General features: G+C 43.4%; 1 protein-coding gene across 1 annotated transcript in view; it reads right to left on the reverse strand.

Annotated features, from left to right (window-relative positions):
- LOC107107216 (inter-alpha-trypsin inhibitor heavy chain H4-like) overlaps positions 1-16,388 on the reverse strand; it is a 65,327-nt gene that overhangs the window by 32,160 nt on the left and 16,779 nt on the right. Inside the window, exons 2-5 of the mRNA XM_015407476.1 lie at positions 15,829-16,077; positions 13,955-14,052; positions 10,526-10,615; positions 2,735-2,895 (exon numbers count right to left, since the gene is read on the reverse strand). Coding sequence (XP_015262962.1) covers positions 2,735-2,895; positions 10,526-10,615; positions 13,955-14,052; positions 15,829-16,077 — 598 coding nt within the window. The remainder of the gene's footprint in view (positions 1-2,734; positions 2,896-10,525; positions 10,616-13,954; positions 14,053-15,828; positions 16,078-16,388) is intronic.

A 16,388-nucleotide genomic window follows, 5' to 3' on the forward strand; every position in this document is an offset into this window, starting at 1 on the left:
CCAGAGTGGAATGACAGCCCCAGGGTGTAGCAGGAGTGTTCAGGGACTTCAATGAGAGACCACAAAGTGGAATGACAGCCCCAGGGTGTGGCAGGAATGTTCTGGGACTGGAATGACAGGTCCCAGAGTGGAATGACAGCCCCTGGGGGGAACAGATGTGTCCTGGGACTGGAATTACAGGCCCCATGGTGGAATGACAGCCCTAGGGGGTAGCAGGAGAGTTCTGGGATGGGAGTGACAGGCTGCAGAGTGGAATGACAGCCCAGGGGTGTAGGAGATGTGTCCTGGGACTGGAATGACAGGCCCCAGAGTGGAATGACAGCCCCTGGGGGTAGCAGGAGTGTTCTGGGACTGGAATGACCGACATCAGGGAGGGAAAGAAAGGCATTTAAATCCAACAGCTGACTGGCGGCCCAGGCTGTGTTAGGTTTAAATAAGACATTTTCAATATAGTAAAATGACCCCCCCCACAAAAAAGCCGGATAATTATGGCTTTTTTGGGTTCAGCTATACCAACAAGGTGTTTTTTGGGTCACGTTTTTGGCTCGGCTATAGCCGAATGCACACTTCTGGTCACAGAACACTCCTGCTACTCCCAGGAGCTGTCCTTCCACTCTGCAGCCTGTCATTCCAGTCTCAGGATGCATCTCCTACCCCCCTGGGCTGTCATTCCACTCCCGAACCTGTCTTTCCACTCCCAGAACACTCCTGCTACCCCCCTGGGCTGTCATTCTACTCTGCAGCCTCTCATTTCAGTCCCAGGATGCATCTCCTACCCCCCTGGGCTGTCATTCCACTCTGGAGCCTGTCTTTACACACCCCGAACACTCCTGCTACACCCAAGGGCTGTCATTCCACTCTGCAGCCTGTCATTCCAGTCCCAGAACACTCCGGCTACCCCCAGGGGCTTTCATTCCACTATGGGACCTGTCATTCCAGTCTCAGGAAACATCTCCTACACCCCTGGGCTGTCATTCCACTCTGTAGCCTGTCACTCCCGTCCCAGAACTCTTCTGCTACTCCCAGGACCTGTCCTTCCACTCTGCAGCCTGTCATTCCAGTCTCAGGATGCATCTCCTACCCCCCTGGGCTGTCATTCCACTCTGGAGCCTGTCTTTTCGCTCCCAGAACACTCCTGCTACCCCCAAGGGCTGTCATTCCACTCTGCAGTCTCTCATTCCAGTCCCAGAACTCTCCTGCTACCCCCGGGGGCTGTCATTTCACCTTGGGGGCTGTCTTTCCACTCCCAGAAGATGTCTGCTACCCCCAGGGGCTGTCGTTCCACTCTGGGGTCTATTCAGCCCCGTAGCTAGGGATTATTTGGGGAGGGGGCCTGGGGGGCCTCAGCTAATTAAATAAAAGTTAATCATATTAATTCAATTTGGGACTTGCCCGGGAGAGAGGGGCCCCAGAAGAAATGCTAGGGGGCCAGGCCCCACAGGCTCCACGTTAGCTACGGGCCTGGGCCTATCACAGGAGAATGACAGCCCCTGGGTGTAGCAGATGTGTCCAGGGACTGGAATCACATGCCCAAGAGTGGAATGACAGCCACTGGGGTTAGCAGATTTGTCCTGGGACTGGAATCACTCCAGTCCCAGGCGGTGTTCCCTCTAAGCGGAGTCAGTGTGAGCTAGCTCACACTGACTCCGCTTAGAGGGAACACCGCCTGGGACTGGAGTGATTCCAGTCCCAGGACAAATCTGCTAACCCCAGTGGCTGTCATTCCACTCTTGGGCATGTGATTCCAGTCCCTGGACACATCTGCTACACCCAGGGGCTGTCATTCCACTCTTGGGCATGTGATTCCAGTCCCTGGACACATCTGCTACACCCAGGGGCTGTCATTCCACTCTTGGGCATGTGATTCCAGTCCCTGGACACATCTGCTACACCCAGGGGCTGTCATTCTCCTCTGGAGCCTGTCATTCGAGTCACAGAACACTGCTCCTACCCCCAGGAGCTGTCATTCCACTGTGGGGCCTGTCATTCCAGTCCCAGAGTAGTGTATTTGAGACCAGAGACCTTAATGAATAATCCATTATGCCTTTTCTTTGCAACTCTTCTTGAGCTGTAATGTATTTCACTGGAGCCCATTCAAGTCAATTGGCATTCCTGTCTCCCATTACTTCAAATGGGCTTTCAAGTCTCTCCCATTGTTTCCAATGGGCAATCCTGTCCTTCCTTTTAGTACATCCCGCCACTGGGCTCTCTTTATGACCAAGGTTTATTCGGGTACAAGCTCTCTCTCCTCTGTGAGGGCAGATCTGTGCCTTCCCCCCATAGCTATCAATCCATAACAGTCCAATGGCACCTTTAAGACCAAGATTTATTCAGGTACAAGCTCTCTGTCCTCTGCGAGGGCAAATGTGTGTGTGTCCCCCCCCGCCAATAGCTAGCAATCCAAAGCAGTCCAGTGGAGCCTGAGCGGTGGGTGTTGTCTTCTGGCACACATCCGGTAATGTCAGGGGGTGTGGCATATGCAAATAAGTTATGCTAATGAGATATGCTAATGAGCTCCTGCACCTCTTTCTCTATGAAATGACCCCTGTGGAGGAGCACTAGTAGCTACAGCAACTGAAGTTACCTGAAAGAAGCAATGACAAGCTCTGCTGTTTTGACAAAGAAGGAGAGGGGCAGCTGTGGAGCAGCGCAGGTGCTGGAAGCAGCGGGGGGGGGGCACTGAAAGTCTTCTGCCAGCTCAGAAGCTTTTAAGAAGTCCTAGATATGAGCTTACATGCTGAAGTTTGTGATAAAGGCTGTCTTGGGTAGCTCCACTTCAAAAAGTGCCTCCTGGGATACATTCGCTCTGTTGGCAACTTTGCTGGTGATGACTGTGTGCGCAAATCGTGAGGTAACTTTGCTGTCCACATGCAGGCTGTAGATTTCAATGGCATTCTAGGGAAGAAGAAGAAGAAGATGAAGAATTGTTTTTTGTACCCCACTTTTCTCTACCTTAAGGAATCTCAAAGCAACTTACAATCGCCTTCCCCTCCTCTCCCCACAGCAGATACCCTGTGTGGTAGGTGGGGCTGAGAGAGTTCTGAGAGAACTGTGACTGACCCAAGGTCACCCAGCTGGTTTCAGGCAGGGGAGAGGGGAATCAAACTCATTTCTCCAGATTGGAGTCCACTGCTCTTAACCACTACACCACACTGAAAAGGGTGATAAGGGTTCTATTTATGGTATCTCAGTTCAGCTTATGTTAGTGTGCAACTGGTGGCTTGATAGAGAAATCATCTTCAACAGTCTACTTCAGATACAAAACAAGTGTCATCAAAAAGCCAAATTATTCTTTGGAAAGCTGAAATGAAAAAATTATAAAATATCTCTCCTTGCTTTTTAAGTGTTTGGGTATTTCTGCATGAAAATACAGTTCAGCATTTTCTTTGTTGCTGACATGCTTTCAGCTGAAGTGCTCCCACAAGTGGCTGCTTTCCTCCACTTTTTTCTGTGTGTTGAAACTTGGAGGGGTTCTTGAGGAGAAGCACCAGCAGCTATGCTGTAAATCTGGTGCCTCTACCTCAAAAAACAGCCCCCCCCAGAGCCCTAGATACCCCCAGATCAATTCTCTATTATAGCCTATGGGGCCAATTCATTATAATGGTCCCCATAGGCTATAATGGAGAAGGAAAAAATAGGGATTTTTGCACAGCCTTATTGTGCTTTTCAGTATGATTTGTCAGCTGCCTTGAGTCACAGTAAAAGTGGGAGATAAATATTTGAATAAATAAGCAGTTTGGACAGGTTGATAACATTTAAGCAAACTTCCAGTTTGTTAGGTTAGGCAGGGTTCTGACCGTGTTAGTTCCTCCTCTATTATACTTGACATATAATTTGTTATATTTCGCCTGAGGGGTAGCCATCTTACTTTCTTTTTAAATATATATTTTATTGGTTTCCCAAACAAAAAAGGAAAAAACAATGTAAAGAGAGTAAAATCTTGTGTTACATTCCGTTCATATCTCTCCTATGTAGCTTATAACAAAGAGTTTAACTAATAAACTAATCTTATTTGCAACAATAAGTGTCAAACAATACATTAGTAAATTCAGTTATCTAAACATTCTATCCATATTTTTCTTTAGTAATATATATTCAAAAGCTCTTACTATGAAGTTTCCATATTTTTCCACTTGTTCTACCTTTAATAATGACATTTCATTTTTATTTCTTCTTAGAAGTTCACTTTTTCCTACAAAGCACATATATACATATCTATTTTCCATTCTGCCATACTATTTTATCATTAATAAGTTAAAAATAAAGGATCATTCTTTGTGGTTTGGAATCACCTTAGAGTCTATCTTTTTTACCATTTTACTCCACATCCTATCCTATGGCTCATTAAGTTTAATTTCTTAATACAAAACACATAACTCTAGCTATCTATTTTTTATTTTTATTTTTTATTCTAGTGTGCTAATATATTATTGATGGAAATGAATGTTAAGAATCTTTCTTTAAGGTTTAAGTTCACCTTATAATCTATCTTTCCCAATTTTGCTCCACTTCCTTACTCTAACACCTTTCTCTTTCTCATTTCTTAGCAATAGAATAGTCCTTCTATTTAATTACACTTTGATATAAGTGAAGCCAATCTGTTTAGTTACATTTCAATAAAGCCATCTTATAAAGAGAGTGGTAAAGATTTCTTCTTAAAATTTTGTACATAGATCTTGATTTTTTTTCCCTTTTGTCAGATATCTTCTCATCAGTAGGATTTTATCTTTGTGTCTTTTTCCCTTGTAGACCATATAGGTTTGGTTTAAAGCTGGCAGTGTGAAGCTTAAGTTAATTTTTGGTTGCCTGTTTTCTTTCTTCTTTTCATTCTGAGATGAAGCTGTAGTTGTCTTTGTTAGGTTCTTGTCTCTGTGCCTTTTCCCTTTGTACACTTCATTAATTTGCTTTAAAATTTGGAATAGCGCTTAATTGCATGTTTTTTATCCTTTTTTCTTTCTGAGATAACTTTAATTTTACAGATTTAGTTATTTTGGTAAGTAACAGTCTCTTAGATTTTTAAGAACTTACTTCCTTAATGACATTAACATCTTTTTTCCCCTGTAAATGTCTTTTTATAGAACATCTTCCTCTGTCTAGATGAAGCATCCTCTTGCTTATAGTTTTGTTCTCTGTCTCTCAAAATTTGGTGTGGCAATTTGTCAGTATTGCTTATAAGTTTCCTTAAAATAGTTTAGCTTTCATCAAATAATTGAACATGAGTTTCTTTAATTACTGACTTAATTGTATCAACAATCATATATTTGAGATCATCCCATGAAAACTGGGTCAACTTTTCCTCATCATAGTTAACTATTTCCACTGGCTTTAGCTCCTTTTCCAATTGGGAATCCATTGTATAAACAATATCTATAGTCCCCATACATGAGAAGATGGGAGTATTTTCCCTGCTAAACTTCTAGGAGCCTGTAATGTACTCCGCCATGACCACGTGCGCGACCGTTGGGCCACGCGATCAAGCAGAGTCCTGAAGCTTCGCTCCTCAAGAACAATAGCCGAGCGGATCCTAGCCCGCACCTATCAGAGGGCCAGGTCCGCAGCCGAGAGCCTATGGGACTCTCGGCTACTGTATATAGCCTATAGGGAAGTAGGGGATGTGTTTTGGTGGTGGGTTTTCTGTGCATATAAACCGGCCTGCGAGCCGGCTTATTTTGTCCTGTTCCATCCGAATAAAAGTACTTTGCTGAAATCACTCAGCGCTTCTCAGTACTTTTCAGAGCCAAACCACATTGCTAGAAAGTTGCTATACTAGATATTTTTGCAACCAAGAATCTTCAACCATAGCAGGTAATAGTTATTATCTAGTGCCTTATAACACAGATTGAAAAACTAACTAGTTATAACTTACCTTTGACTCCCGAACTGATGCTGCTTCACCTATGGCCTCCAGATCGACCTCCTGAAAATACAAGAAAATTAATCAACATTTTATTAACTACAGCCAAATCAACAATAGCAAAAAACTGGAAAAATAAAAAACCTCCTATGGTAAACCAATGGATACATAAGACTTGGGATATATTTATACTATAAAAATTTTCAATATATGATACCATGCACCAAAACGAATGTGAATTTTAAAATGCACTCACTATATGGTTCCCAATACTGGACAAAATATCTCTACATAGTTTCGACTGGGAAAACATCTCCGAAGCTAAGTACAAGATAATGCTTTATAATTAAAAGTGAGAACTATTATGTTATTTCTTTAACATCGTAATATTGACTGTTTTTTCATATATTATCAAATAAAAGGTTTTGGTTGATAAGTGTTAAACTTTATACTTCACCTGCCATCCAAAAAGTTTTTATCTGTAAATTTTTGCTTTATCTCTATGTAACCAACCCGTATTCTTTTTTGTTTAATGGTTTGTATCATTGTTTTATTGAAAGTTAATAACATTTCTATTTAAAAAAAATTATCCAGTGCCTTATGAGCTCAGCAGACTTCAAGAACGATGATAGTACACCCGGAAGTTGTCTTAACATATATGCAAACCCCATTTTAAATGTCTCTATATTTTCTTCTCTTCATAGTAGAACTCAAGGGCTTATTCAATTATAGTTCCAATACCAAATAATAGAATGGTCAGATAGCAATGTTTGTATTCCCCATTTTTTTCATTTTTAAATCTTTAAAGAGCTTTGTATCCACAACTTTTACCAGCCGTTTGCTTTGAGGACAGGGAGGGGAAAATATCACTCCTCCTTTCCTCGCCTTTCTGGATCCTGGGGTTTATTCCAATTCCAATAACCTTTATTGGCGTAACAGGGGGCTTATTCAAAGAGTCTCCAGATTCTTTATTGTTGCGTTATTAAATGTACTCACAATATCTTCACCAGTGTTGGAGGTGAGGCATTAGGCTCTCTTAGTTCACAGCTAATGCAGTCATGGCAGACCATGACTGCGCTGCTCCGTACTTTCGCTTTGGGACAGACCTGGCCTTGGACCATCGCCCTGGTATGTTTTCTAAGGCTCAGCACAGTGCGATGGTCCAAGGCCAGGTCTACTGGCTGGTAGCACTGCTTTTCTGTCATACCTTTCTTCACTGGTGAGGTACAGATATCAACCTAGCAGGATAATACAAAGTGATGTTCCCAGGACAACAGCGTTCTACCTTTTCTAGACTTGAGGCTAAATTATAACCCTCCTCCCAAAACAAGCAAATCTCTAAGTTTACTGGCACCCCAGACTAACCCCCATTAAAGCAAGATGGGGGAGGAGGGCCTGTCTCCATGCTTCTCTTCCTGTTTCACTCACATATCCTGTCTTGCCTTCTGAGCCCCTGATGCCTGGCTATGTAAAATCCTTCCCTCGAAAGCTCCTTGGGTTAGAAGTCAGTGTTCCCATAAATACCACCAGTCTTATCCTCCTCCCCTGATTCCAGCCATTCTGATGATCTCTGGTCTCCCAGAGAATTGGGAACTGTTTGTGTGTGAGTGAAAGAGTGAGAGGAGCATGGAGCCAGTTTCTCCCCACCCAGCACTAATCCCCCTGTAACCTGGACTGTCCATTAGCAGTCAGAAAGAATGTAGCTTTCCTAAGCAGTCACACAGCCAGCCCATTAAAGGGGGGGGGGGAGGATATTTGATAGCTAAGCATACCATTCTACTGGAAGACAATCCCCCCCCCAGGAAAAAATGCTCAGTTTATGGTTACTTGCTACAGCAGTATACCAACATGACAGCAAGGCTTCTTCTTTTTTAAGTAAATGGCAGGTGCATCAGTTCACAGTGGGGGACTTACACTGGAATGCACATGGCTGCTGATCGTTAACAATGCCTTATCCAGTTCCAGGGAAGCAGTGCAAGTTGGTTGGGTGCTGCAGTCATAGCACTGTGCACTGGACAGAAATTACTTACATCAGATTGCACATGGCTGCTGGTTGTTAAAACTGCTTATTCAGTTCCAGGGAAGCAGCACAAGTTGGTAAGGTGCTGCGGTCATAGCAGGGTGCACTGGGCAGAAATCCATGCCACACACCTGGGCCATTGGGAGATGGTACTCAGGGATATCCAGGACTTACATCAAACAACACAGGTGAAGGATTGTTAACAATGCCTTATTTAGTTCCAGGGAAGCAGCGCAAGTTGGGAGTGGCACCAGTGCACCACACGGAGGCAGATTTGAAAGTGCTACAGGCAGGGCTCCCAACCACAACCATTCTTTGGTCAGTCTGGCTGGGCCCCTGGACATGAGGGACTGCATGGGCATCAATGTGGTGTGCCAGGTGGAAGCAGATTTGAAGACGCTATGGGTAGAACTCCCAACCATGACCATGCATTGGCCAGTCAGGCAGCCTGGAGTGGTGCTCTTCACATGGGCCAAGCACCAAGAAAGGGGCAATGTGGCAAAGGTGACAATATGCCTCACTGAACTTCCTACATGTCACAACATTGGTGGTATCAGCATGGGCCCGGCTCCATTCTCTGGAAAGCTGGCCTGCAAGCCCATTTTCCCATGTAAGGGGATCTCCATATGGGATCCTGGGGTGAGGGTTTCAAGAGGAATGCCCAGCTTGGGGGTACTGCCAGGGATTACCCTCATGCTCAGGTGGTAGAGGAGTCCACTTTGGAATGGCCGCGACCTGTCATCCCTTGGTTCCTACGACCCCAGACAGTGGGCTAGGGTGGATGGAGGAACATTGACTGGCAGGTGGAGCAGTCCATGACCAGGATCTGGCACCCAATGCTGTACCAAGGCTTCTTACATCTGTAACCAACAAAATTGTGGGCAATGGTATTCACCCAGAAAGGGGCAATGTGGCAAGGAGGTGACCATGCTTTGGTTGGGTGGCCTGGAGCGGTGCTCTTGGTGTGGGCCAAGCACCCAGATAGGGCCAATGTGGCAAGGAGATCAGTGACCGATTGCTTCTTGGCCTTTTGGCTAAGATCAAGTGTGTGTGTAGATCAGTGACCATGCTTGGGTCAGACTGGCTGGAGCAGCACTCTGTGATGTGACCAATGTGGCAAGGAGGTTGGTGACCGTGCTTGAGTTGGATTGGCTGGAGCAGCACTCTATGATGTGGTATGGTATGGAGGATGAGGACATCTGGCTACAGGGGGTTGGGTATGGCCTGCAGATTTGGCTACAGCTGTAGGAGCATTGGCAAGAGCCAGGAGGGTGGATGCCTGGCTCTTGTGGTGGTATCAGCATGGGGCCAGATCCATTTTGGGAAAACTGACCTGCGTGCCCATTTCCCCTACATGTGGGGATCTCCTTAAGGGATCCCAGGGTGAAGGCTTTCACCCTAAGGTGGCAGGCGAGACCACTTTGGGGCAATCGCCCTTGTGGAATCCAGCAACCTGTCAGCCTATGGTTCTTCCCATCCCAGCAAGTGTGCTAGGTGTGACGACTACATTGACTGGCAGGCAGGTCAGTTGATGCCAGGATCTGGTGAACCCATTCTGTGTCAAGGTTTCTTACGGCTGTAATCAATAAAAGTTGTGGCCATTTTATTGCACATTTTATCCACTGTATGTGATTGTATTATTGGTGGGCTGTTGTAAGTGGGTCATCGCCTTCACTGCCCTCTCCCTGTGGCTGCAAATGCTGTATTAAGCAGTTAATAGTACACTAACACTTTAGTCTGGATTAACAGATTAATTTCCATATATACAATACATGCATGACCTCAGCTTTCAACTACCTTGGGCGCCATTGCCTCTACTTCAGGAGGCACTAGTTATGATCCCTCTAGCAAGCCATCTCACATTGCACTGCTACAGAACACTATTTCCCACGTTTCTATGAACTTGAAGCTCAGAGCAAAGCACTGGATTGTTCATTCCTATAGACATTGGAAGAACCCAGAATGCCCTACCCTAGAGTTCAATAAACCATAGGACTAACAGTCACCCCCCAAGCCATGGGACAGTAAACCCATCCTAGATGCTTGGCAAATATTCCCAGGACTGCTTTAAAACAGGGAAAAGGTAAGTATTCCACTAACAATGAGAAGACATTTGACCTTATTTCAGGATGAATGTTTAACCATCTCCATAATTCCATCCAATCTAAATGGTTAATGTAATTGAGGCACTTGTGCCTTTGAAAAAATATGCTATTAACATGCAGCATTAACATGTTAGCATAGGTACAAACTTACTGTTTCTCTTTTCCCACTCTTCACAGCATTAGACCCACCCATCTCTAAGAAAGGTTTACACAAGGTTAGTAACTGACCTCTGATAATAGGCTGAAGTCTCCCTCTTATAGGGTGGGAAGAAACACAGACAATTAGACCACTCAAATATGGTCCAGGACAACATTAGATAGGAGGCTTGCTGAACTGGTTCTCAGAGAGTTTGGAAATTCACATGAAAGTAGAAGCGGTTTTTGGACTATTTCCACATATTTCTAAATCTTGGCACCATACCAAATGATAGAACGGAAGTTTAAACAAACAAGAATCAACTGGTCTTCATACAACAGGTATGAATTTACTCAACCGCTAAAAGTGAGAAGAGCATTCTAGACCTTACCTCTGCCATATACTCTTACCTTCAGAGCAGCACAGGGGAACTGTGACAAGTACGTCATTACAGAGTATTCATCCACATCTGGGTGAATAATTTCTTCAGGAGTGATGACCTGACCGACATCAATTACAGCACAAATTAACCAGAAGTGGAACTCACCACACACATTCTCACACAGCTGAATTACTTTGTTCTCTTAAACACTGACCATGCCTTAGTGAATAGCCCCCTTATGAGCAAAGGGGTTGTTACAGCACTACAAGTAGGAGCCTACAAACTGAATGAGGTGGTGGAACAAACCTCTATGTAGCCTCCTGTGCCACTGAGGCTTAGTAAATCCTTTGTAAACAGAAAGTTCAAGATTCAATCTGAAGCACTTCCAGTCAAAGAACCTCAGGTGGCAAGTGATGGGGAAGTTCCTTTTTAGCTAGACATGCTGGAAAATGGCTACCCATCAGAGTAGACAACACTGATTGAGATGGACCACTGGTATGACTTGACACAAGGCATTAGCATGTGGTCAAAAGCTGCTCCTGAGGGTCAGAGGAACACAGAACATAGCAGGGTACTACACAGGAACTGCAGCTTGAGAGGGCAGCAGCAGAAGTCATCCTTTTCCTCTTATGAAAATGTGAACTGAAGAGCTTGTGCAAGGAAGAGAGCAAGAAAGACAGTTCTTGCTTCAGGCCCATATACCCCATTGAGTCTGAAGGATCGCCTGACCAGATCCCCAGCTTTTCTAGGGAAAAACAGATCTGTTGGTGAGCTCCTTGACACCACATGTACTGTAGGACTCATCCCTTAAACTTTATACATGTTATTAAAGATAGCATACAGAAAGCTACTAAAGCCTGTCACAAGGAATACCCAGGAAGTTTTGATGGTACATACTTCCAACAGACCATCACTTAAGGAAGTCGTACTAAATGTATTCAGAAAAAATTGTGTTCCACTGATTTCCCCAAGGGAGTTCTAAACTTGTGCACTCCAACAGAAAAGGCTTGGTCACATGTGTAGTTCCTTATAAGCTGCTCTAGGGGGCGATGGCACATAACATTACAACAGACAGCACAGAGATTACTACTTTCAGCTCACAAGGTATTTCCCCCTCCATTGGAAACAATGGAGGATGGAGGCACCTCCTCCTGGGGCCCATAGAATTGGACCCCCCGTCCAATCTTTTTGAAACTTGAATGTTTTTTTAGGAGAGAAACCAGCAGCTATGTTACAAATTTGGTGCCTTTACCTCAAATAACAGCCCCCCCCCGAGCCCCAGATACCCCTGGATTGATTCTCCATTATAGCCTATGGGACCCATGGAGCCAGAAAAAATGGTTTTTTTTGGCACACCCCTATTATGTTTTTCAGTATGATTTGTAAGCTGCCTTGAGTAACAGGGAGAAGTGGGATATAAATAATAAATAAGTAGTTTGGGCAGGTTGCTAACATTTAAACAACTTCCTGTTTGTTAGGTTAGGCAGGGTTCTAACAGTGATTTTTCCTCCTCTGTTATACTTGATCTGTAATTTGTCATATTTCACTAAAAACACAAAGTAGACTGCAAGAGTGCCCCCCGAGTGCTGGTATGTTTTCTAAGGCTGAGCACAGCGTGATGGTCTGAGGCCAGGTTTACCAATATAGTGGACTGGGGCGGGTAGACCTGTTTTTCAGAGGCCACATCTGCCAATGCAGTAGAAAGGGGTGGGCTGACCTGTTGTCTGGAGGCCAGGTCTACCAATATAGTACAAAGGGAATGGCAGACTTGTTTTCCAGAGACCAGGTCAATCAAGATAGTGGAAAGGGGTGGGTAGACCTGTTCTCCAGAGGCTAGGTCTACCAATATAGTGGAAAGGGGTGGATAGACCTGTTCTCTGGAGGCCAGCTCTACTAATATAGTGTAAAGGGAAGGGTAGACCTGTTCTCCGGAGGCAAGGCCTAGCAATATAGTGGAAATGGCTGGTTGAAATTTGTCTTGATTCAGTTTTCTCTTATAATTTTAAAATTATTCTTAAAATATAGTTTAAATAAAATTTTAAATAATTCTGAGATTTTTACAAGGTTATGAAAGTAATCTTCTAAAAAACTAATTTACACAATAGTCAAAAGTAGACTCACAACTTTAATGTTACTAGGGGTTTTTTTGCTCATGAGGTAGAATTTCTGCTCACAACACTGTGGAGCTTAGAGGGAACACTGACATGTGCTCAGTCTTGCCTGTGTTAAAGTGTGTTACACCAGCCTCAGATCTCAAACCATGTTCAAGTTCATATTGGTAAAAGTGGTCCTTGTGCCCCATACCTGTACTTCACATGAACTGTTACCATGTACTTAGTCTTCATATGACTTCATTGGCAGCCTTCATATAAGGGGGAGCATACCAAATTTGCCACTCAGAATGCTTTGCAAGGATAGGATAAAAATGTAGTTTAGAATGTAAACTGTGCAGGGATGGATGTGGAAGACTTGGTCTAGTTTTACATCTGGCCTGTAAAAGTCTAAAAGCCCTATTCTGCGGGGGTTTGGGGAAAAACAATAAGTTTTATACCATGCTGCCTATTATATTTAGTAATATTTAATTTGGTGCTCTAGTATTTATTAGCTGCTACATTCATGTTTTTGCAGTCCAATGTCTTAACTTGTTTATGCGTTTAAGTCTAATTTCCTGTATTTATTGGTTTGTATCCTTGAAGATCTGCAAATGGAGTGCATCTTGTGAAGCAGAACTTCCTCACCTCCCCCCCTGCGGCAGCTCACTGAGCCCCCCCAAATTTTGTTCTGAGGGGGTCAGTATCTCCCCTTCACGAACAGCATCACAGCAAATGGGGAAAAGTCAGCAGAAATAGATGGTAGGATACAACTCATTATTTTGTACAATGAACTCTAATATCACATTTGTAATAGAAAGCCAGGATACACATTTTCTAAACATAAACAAGAATGCTATATCCTAGAGAGGCTGCTTTTGGCAGCACTCATGATGATTAATATATGCTCTGGCCTAAGCCCTCTAAGCAGAGATAGCACCTGCACACCACTGGGGCCAAGGATTCATACTTCAAAAACTCCTAAGCAGAACTAGTTGTGCTGTTCTTACTCATTGCTAGGAAGTACAGCTGAACCAAGTGGCCCACAACAAGCATTATACTATGTTCTATTAACTTGCTACAATAGCCTCACTACTTGGCAAACTATTTCCCTGCCGAACTGGCCTAGCAAGGATCCTGTTCCATGATTTTCATACTTCAGCAGATCATTTAGTTTCTTTTTCAAAGAGCTAGGTTGAAAGAGACAAAGAACTAACTGTGTTGCCCTAGAATCAACATGCAGCTTTAATTTTGCAGTTCTACATCCAATACAGCGGATACTTTGAGCTTCAAACCACCAGCAAAGCTCAGGATAAAGTATAAGGCAGAAGTTTTTTTCTTCAGTCATGAAGTCCACTTTTGCTTACCTGAGGCACACCCAACCAGTCATCAGCTTGCTGCATAGCTTCACGAACATTATCAAGAGGTTTTTTCGGGTCCCAGGCTTCCCAGTTTGGGCAGAGACCTAAAAGGAGAATTCTTAGACTTAAGCCTTACTGCATTTCACTTTTGGCCAAGATAAACACTAACTGGGCATTCTACTCACACCTGTTCAGAAGATAGAAATATATAAGTACACCTCCACTGCAGTGAAGTTAAAAACCAACAGCCATGGCAAATTTTCAGTTGAATACTTCCTAGTGTAGAATTTATTTCTTCCTAAATTAGAGAAGTTCTACAGCCTGCTGAATTGTGCTGAGTACAAGCTGGACATTTCACAGATGAAAGAACCAAGGCCAATGCAGGCTCAATGCCATCTAGAGATCCCTCTAACTATTTACTAGATTACATCAGCTGCTAGGCTCCAGCACTCAGTTCTGCCACCCAAGAGATCTTTCTTCTAATAAAGGTCTATTCACTCTATCCTGGCAAAAGATAATTTGGGACCCAAGAAGCATAGCAGGAAGAGTTTTTTTCCTAATTAAGTCTAGACTAAAAAAATTGGAAGGACCAAATGGTATGAAACTCTGAAGATGGCAAACACCAACCTAAGTTGCTTTACAATGCTGATTTTTAAACATAGATTTATTAGAAGGCTTAGTAGTAGACTCTTAAATTACAGAACACCAAATACAGGAAGACAAAAAGTTTACATCAATGATCTCTGTTCACTTGAGTGCAACAGCATTGGTAGCCAGTGTGATGAGACAGCTCTGCTATCAGAAGCACAAAGATGCTGCATTTTTCTGTAGTATTTCTCTAGTATTTCAAACACTTATGCAATACTTCCTGGAGTTGAAAATCAGTTGTTCAATAATAAACGTGTAGTAATATAATTAGATATTTAGTAATCATTCTATGACTTTAGCCTTTAGGAGCCATGGTGATGCATTATAACTAGGGGTGTGCACTCGGTATATATTGAACTGAATAAATATTACCTTATTGGTATTTTTCAGGTATTTATTCAGCTGAATACAGATCAGAGATCTGTATTTGGCTACCAAAGTATCTGCCCCCGAATAAAAGTCAATATTATTCAGTTTTAATTCAGGCTCGGCTACTTGTCGAGTCCTGCAGTCCCTGCCACACGAGGGCCCAGTGAAGGGAAGGTATTTAAACTTTAAATACATTCCCTTCCCTTCCCTTCCCTTTTGGGCTTGTATGGCTCTGCTGCATGCATCCGCAGAGAAGGGAAGATGTTTTAACTTTACGTACCTTCCCTTCCCTCTTGGCTTACGCTGCCTCTGTGGCACAACTACCCAGTGAAGGGAAGATATTTAAAGTTTAAATACCTCCCCTTCACTGGGAAGTTGCACCGCAAAGGCAGCATAGACTTGAGAGGGAAGGGGAGGTGTTTAAAGTTAAAATATTTTCCCTTCACTCACCAAATCGTGCTGCAGCACGGTGAGTGAAATTCTTCATTATACCCTCTGGGGGCTGCCCCCAGAGGGTGTAATGGATCTGAATATGTTAGGGTTCTTGAAGATTGACCCGAATACCAGTGGAATACCGATACTGGTATTCAGGCATATTCAGGTATACAGATATTTTTTGAGTCCAACAGACCTGAATCCGAAATAACTCGATTTTTTTTTTTTGCGCACCCCTAAGTATAACTTATAGTCCCCTCCAGCAGTGTTTGGATTCTCTCAATATGAATATTTCACTAAAATCTCTTCAGCCTGCTTGTGATTTTAGGGGCAGCTTCCATGCCACTAGCTTTCAAAGGAAAGCCACCAAATGACCAAACTATTAGTGCCATTAGGAAAGAATGGAAATATGGACGTAGAAGACCCACCTGGAGCACAGCTATCAACAAGGGCACCCAGTGCTTTGCCATCCTGCCAGTTTTGGTTGAAGTTAGTTATCGGCAAGTAGGGGATTTTGTTCTGAATCCAGCCTAGTAATCTCTGCTTTGGAGTCTGTTGCTTGGCATTGTAATATCCTTCATATTCCTTCACAGGCATAGATACTGAATAATGGAGGATAAGAGTCCACACTAGCCCTAGGATTAGTTTCAAGTTACCATCAACAATAGCTTTACTATCTGAAAAAGAACACATAATCAGGAGCTTAATAGTGTAAAATAATGCATTTAGTAAGCTGAAGATATACTTTATACACATGAAGCTGCCTTACACTAAATCAGATCCTTGGTCCATCATGGTCAATACTGTCTACTCAGTCTGGCAGTTGCCTCTCAAGGGTCTCAGGTAGAGGTCCTTTGTATCTCCCACTAAATTATCCTTTAAACTGGAGATGCTTGGGGTTGAGACCTTTTACATACAAAGCAGATGCTTTACTACTGAGACACAGCCTCTCTGACTTTAGCAGTAAATCATGTTGAATTGTATTGAA

Source organism: Gekko japonicus, unplaced genomic scaffold, assembly GCF_001447785.1.
Source record: "Gekko japonicus isolate JY-2015 unplaced genomic scaffold, Gekko_japonicus_V1.1 scaffold728, whole genome shotgun sequence".
Classification (NCBI taxonomy): Eukaryota; Metazoa; Chordata; class Lepidosauria; order Squamata; family Gekkonidae; genus Gekko; species Gekko japonicus.